Source organism: Protomyctophum bolini (assembly GCF_963924005.1).
Source record: "Protomyctophum bolini genome assembly, chromosome: 23".
Taxonomy (NCBI): domain Eukaryota; kingdom Metazoa; phylum Chordata; class Actinopteri; order Myctophiformes; family Myctophidae; genus Protomyctophum; species Protomyctophum bolini.
The window spans coordinates 20,645,327-20,651,326 of record NC_137884.1 but is presented as its reverse complement, the minus strand read 5'-3'; the positions used below and the strand labels follow the sequence as shown (position 1 = coordinate 20,651,326).

General features: G+C 41.1%; 1 protein-coding gene across 5 annotated transcripts in view; it reads left to right on the top strand.

The window, feature by feature from the left end:
- The first annotated feature begins 3,873 nt into the window (after nt 1–3,873).
- ppp1r12a (protein phosphatase 1, regulatory subunit 12A) overlaps nt 3,874–6,000 on the top strand; it is an 84,119-nt gene continuing 81,992 nt past the window's right edge. For all 5 annotated transcript variants that reach the window (XM_080757696.1, XM_080757698.1, XM_080757697.1 and 2 more), the window contains exon 1: nt 3,874–4,416. In XM_080757696.1, the coding sequence (XP_080613822.1) occupies nt 4,180–4,416 (237 nt within the window). In that variant the 5' untranslated portion in view covers nt 3,874–4,179. The remainder of the gene's footprint in view (nt 4,417–6,000) is intronic.

Here is a 6,000-nt window from a genome sequence, read left to right as displayed (position 1 = left end):
AGTGAAAGACAGTTTGTCTAGAAGTCTGATGACACATGCACTGTGCCTCCGATAGCGATAATAGCCTGAAGGTCCATAATCAGGTTGCGTAAGTTACATTGTCACAGGTTTAATAATCACTGAATGAATGTAATTATTGATACATCAGTAACTGAACCAACTTGTTGGGAGACAGCAATTAACAGCATTTCACAATTAGCAAAAGTACCATTAAAACATTATGCCCTATATCTTGCCCCTTATCCCTAAACGTATTTGCCTTTTTTTATATTACAAATAGTTGATCTACAAGCTAACAATAGTTTAAAATAGTAAAACGATATGGCAAATACGTTTAGGGATAAGGGATGGTGCAAGATGGAGCCCTATTAGTATAATTTGACTGAGAATATATTTAGTTATTTAAGGTAACAGGTACCAATTAAGACACTTAAACATTTACTATACATATTCAAGAAGTGTTCAGCACGTAAAACATAATTGGCATTCAATCACGAGGCTGTAAACAAATGACCAACTTGGATGACTTGAAGGGCCTTGGCAAAACAAAAACCACCGTAATGGTTTCTTTGGTCATCCCTGGCTCTGTCAGGCACAGCAAACGTTTCCAGTGATTTACCATGTTTGGTAATGCAGTATTCTCATTAGAACTGTGCTGCATTATTTATTATGCTATTACATCACTATAATAACTATGGCCGTCATCAAGAGGCTATAGCAGTTCATATGGTCCTAGTGTCGTACAATCAGCAGCAAAACATTTAGCATCGAAAAGTCCCCCCCTTTTTTCTACATTGAACTTGTTTTCCCTGTTTCTTTTATTATAATTATGATGATTTCTTTCTTTCTTTTTTTGCATAGAAGTGTATATTTGTATGTCTTTAAATGTTCTGATTAATTGAAAATGGAGGACCCTTATATGTAAACAAGCCTTAGAGCTTTTTCTGGTTTTATCCTCTTCAGATGTTGTATCAACCTGTACTTTCCTCGAACTGTACCCATTCTACAAACTGTTAATACATTTTCAATCAATCAAACCGAAATGTCATAAAGGATAATGTTCTGTGTTGAAGTTCGAATGGTCATCGGAGATGGTGACAAACCTACTGTATGGCCCACTGCTTTGAAAAGCAATAGTGATACTGTCCCAATATGAAGGAATGCCTGGCCTTTATGTTGGTCCTGTATAACGCTCCTATTTGTGTATTTATTTATTTTTCCCGAATCGTTCATAGATTGTAGATGCCACTGGATGCCTGGATCTCTTATCATCTGGCTATGCGAGACTATAGGGAGAAAAATAAAAGAAAGACATTTCATTTCAAAAGCACGATCTGTGCTGGATGGGACACGCATGGTTCCCTCCACATCAGCCATCACTGAGGGAGGTCTGCCCCACTTTCCTTACATCCGCTTACACATCTTTCTAACTCTCCTGATATCAGCAAAATAAACCCCCCTGGCTAACAGTTTTCGGACACACTGATGCTTAGTGCATGCTCTCCTATTGCTGTGACTCGACCAGACCTCCCTCCACAGAAACGTCCCATGACACCCATGTACCAGTGAAGCTGTATGATGGGTGCTTGAGTCAATTAGGATGAGCTTAATAGCTGATCTTCATCCGTAGGCCTACACCATACGTTCCTATTTTTGGCTGCCAATCCCCCCATGCCTCAGCAGAGGACTGACTTGCTGGATTTATATGACAGTGATCCAATGAATGAACTTGAAATGAGAACGGGATGATATATAGGGGGGTCTTCACATATAGGGGGTCATGGTCCGACATGTACACACACAGTATACATTTGATGCAATTTAAACGTGTTTAGATCCATATACATATACACTAGATTCCATAGGCCCACATTAATGATAACTCATCTTTAGACAGTATGCTCCTCAGAAACAGCTATCCACAACTTATTTCGGAGACGGCAGTACTGCCCCCCTATCATGCTCAGTGTCATCAGTGTGTGCCGAAAAGTAGTCGTTCCAAAATTAAAGGTCAAAGTTAAAGGTTAGAGTCCTACTATTTGTCACATACATTATACTGTATGTGAGATTTCTTTCCCTGCATTTGACCAATCTCTGCGGTGAGCCGCAGCCGTGCCGTGCTCAGGAATCATTGGTAGTTGATCTAAATAAAATTGGAAAGACCACCCCCCCCCACCCCCCACTGGCTACCTTGCTTTTTATTGTTTCTACTGAACTCTGAGCTGAGCTGGACCACCAGCTGTTACTAAAAATGGAACTGTTACCATTACCGTTATTTTTTATTTTTCCAAATGTGGAAGAGATGGACAATAGTAGGCCTATATGCCTAACAGGAGAGTGGTATATTTAGTCACTAATGGTCCACAATAGAGACTAGTAAAAATAAAGTAAAAGTACCTCAAACTTGTACTTAAGTACAGTACTTAAGTAAATATACTTAGTTACTTTACACACCACTGCTTATGACGTTATTAATACATACTATTCATGATTTTATACTGCAGATCCTGGGACCTTGTCTGTTCTCGCGAGATTAGCAGAAATACAATCCTAGAGACTCTCTCTCAGTGTTGCCATGTTCGCATATTGTAAGCTACTTTGGCCTTGTGTTTCTGTAAAGTTGCTTGTAAATATTGGTGGTTGCGGTTTCTTGGGCTTAAATCATTGTTTAAATCAGTTCTCAAAAATGTGCATGTCAAGGAGGACATTAACCTAATGTAGGCTATTTATCTGCAGACCATCTAAAAAATAAAAATAAAAAGTTTAACTTTCAAAATATATAATCCAAATATTTTTAAAATAGCATATCTATAAACACAAGAAGTTGGCAATACAGTGCAGTAGTGCACATGTGGGCTCTATTAGTTTAGTGCAGTGGTTCTCAACCAGTGGTCCTTGATGGGGTTCCAGGTGGTCCCCAGCTAAATGATGGAGAGTTAACCAAATGGCTCCTATGCCACCAAAATGTGGAACGCCCTACCAACAATCATTAAGACATGTGAATCCCTTGACTCCTTCAAAGGGCACCTACGGACGGCTGCAATTCGAAACTGGCCCCCGTTAAATCTGAATCCCCCCCCCCTTTTCCCCTCACTGTATATCTTTCTTTTCCCTTTTTACCTCCTTTATGATGAATTCCTGTTCTGTTCTTTGACTATATAGAAGTGTCTATTTGTACGTCTCTAAATGTTTTGGTGAATTGAACATGGTGGACCCTCTTGTAAACAAGTGTAATGCTTAATTGGGTCGTCCACTCACAGTTAACAGTCTTTGTATTGAGTTTGTGCTTGAAATGTAGGCTACTGTAATTCTGCAAACTGTTAATAAATATTTCAATCAATCAATAGATCTTTAATTCTTGAGAGTCTAAAATGAAACCTTATTCTTGAGTGTAAAATGAAACCAAATGGACCTGTACGGGTTCATTTTACACTACCAAGAGTTAAATTATTGGTATACATCTGCATAACTTCATTTACAAGAAGTCTGCACAATTAGAGAATGTAGAAGAATTGATATTTTGATCAACATTTTCTTTTTAACCTCTAATCTCTCCTAATGGTACCAACATCGACAATACAGCATGGAATTGTGGACACAATCTTATCTAACGATAACAAAATATTCTACATTTATTTACATTTTGGATCTTAAGAGACTAAACCTCATCAAATGGTGGTCTATGTGGCTCAAATGCTGAATACATAATGAAAAGGGTTCCCCTATAGTTGAAACCCACTGGTTTAAATTAATAGGGTCTTATTTGGAGCTTGATTTTCACAGACCTGGTCGCTTATTTCTCACCACACAATCTGGCAACACTTCCTCCCCAGCACCACTCAACTCAATACCATTACCACCACCACGACCGAAGCAAGCACAGCACCCCCCCTTCCCTTCCCACGCCCCAGTGCAGCGCCTCGCTGTGGGATAGTGGCACTGAAGTATACCACTCTCTCTCGGTGTGTGTGTGTGTGTGTGCGTGAAAAAGAAGACCGAAGATAAGACAGACGCCCCACCAACAGGCCAAAGAGAGACGAGGAGGAGGGAGAGACAGACAGACAGTCAGTCAGTCAGACAGACAGACAGACAGACAGAGGCGGCAGTTAGTTTAGTAGCAGCCAGGCAGCAGAAGCCAGGCAGAGAGAGAGAGAGTCGAGAAGGAAGGAGAGCTGGGGGATGAAGATGGCGGACGCCAAGCAGAAGAGGAACGAGCAGCTGAAGCGATGGCTGGGCTCCGAGACGGACCTGGAGCCGCCGGTGCTGAAGAAGAAGAAGACGAAGGTGAAGTTCGACGACGGCGCCGTGTTCCTGGCCGCCTGCTCCAGCGGCGACACCGAGGAGGTGCTCCGGATGCTGGACCGCGGCGCCGACATCAACTACGCCAATGTCGACGGGCTCACCGCCCTCCACCAGGTCCGTTGGTTGGTTCGGTCGTTGTTTTTTCAGTTAACGGCCTCTTTTTTCCCCTTTTCTTTTCTTTTTGACATCATGGGACGTTTTGTTTGTTTATCCGTTTCTTTTCCCCAGACATAAAGAACAAACATACATACACACACGGACCGGCAGTCAGCGTGTATGTTATGTTCTTTCTTTATGCCTGTGTGGAAAGAAATTGCACCTGTCAAATGGAGCCGTTGGAGCCATTCTCTCTCTCGCTCTCTCTCTCATTGTGTTGTTTACCTATCTATACCACCTCCAGTCCTCTTCTTCTGCCTTTCTTTTACACACACACACACACACACACACACACACACACACACAGAGAGTGGCTTTTAATGTTGTATGTAAGCAAGCGAGACAACACATATACATGGCGTGCTTTTGCACTTTTTATTACTTCAAAGAAATACGTCATTTTGGTCGAGCTTTAAATGGAAAGGCCAGAGTATTATAAACGAAGCCATCAGATAGTTGCCATTCTAGCTGTATTATTCTTTCTGCTTGATATGTAACAACTCTGATATTAACATTTTATTAAACTGCCAACTATGCGTGCATGTTCAATCACAGTGCCATGGATCAGTGTGGTGATGATCATTCTGTGATGTTTTTTGGGGGGTCTTTAGCTTCATTGATCCAGTTCGGTGTGGACTAACTATAACGTTAACTCAGACAGTCTGTGTGTGGTGGGTTCAGTGTAAATGCTGCAATATCACCGCAGCCTACTGTTGTTTATATCGCAAAAACATCAGCATGCATCAGCCTAAACCATGTTGTTGTGGGACAACGGGTATTTTTTTAAGGTCCATGTCGGTTTATAAACAACAAGATTGTGTCAATAGTCAGAGGTCGCTCACATAATGTCACATTAGTTCTGCTGTTCATGAACCATTTGATTTCAGCCATGGTTGAGGCTATTCTCTGGTCGTGTTGACTACTTGTTTCGTTAGTTTGTTTTTGTTTAAAAACGAAAGGTAGTGGTTGACATAAACAATGTGCGTTAATGCGATAGTATGCTTTTCTTCCGCACGCTTGTTGCGACCAGCCGTTAACCAAGATAGTTTTACTAGGCTAAAGTTGGATTAGCAACCTAGCAGCTAATTTAGCTCATTTGGCTATCGGTAGCTGTCGCAAAGTCTAAAGTAACGGTCAATTCATTCGCAGGCTCGTTTGTGTTCCCCTGACATAGAAATCACTTCGATTTCGTAATTTGGTTTGAGATTTAAAAATAAAGCTGTATTTGGCAAGCTAAGCTACCCTTTGGTTTTAATGTCAAAGGTTACAGCAAGCTAGCTAACAGCTTGATGATTACGCCCATGGCTGTCTTAGCTAGCCGTTATGCACAGCCAAATTATGAAAATGGCAGCTGACGTTGGTTAACGTTTGTTAACGCCAAATTGTAGCCAAAGTGTGTCGTTTTTCCCCCAACATGACAACACAACCGAACAAACAATAACATAGGTGTTACAAATAAGCGTTTGAAGGTGGTTTCCTCGCTGACAGTATTTGTAGATGCAGCTAATTGTCTTGACCAGCAGAAATTAGACCTGTCTAATT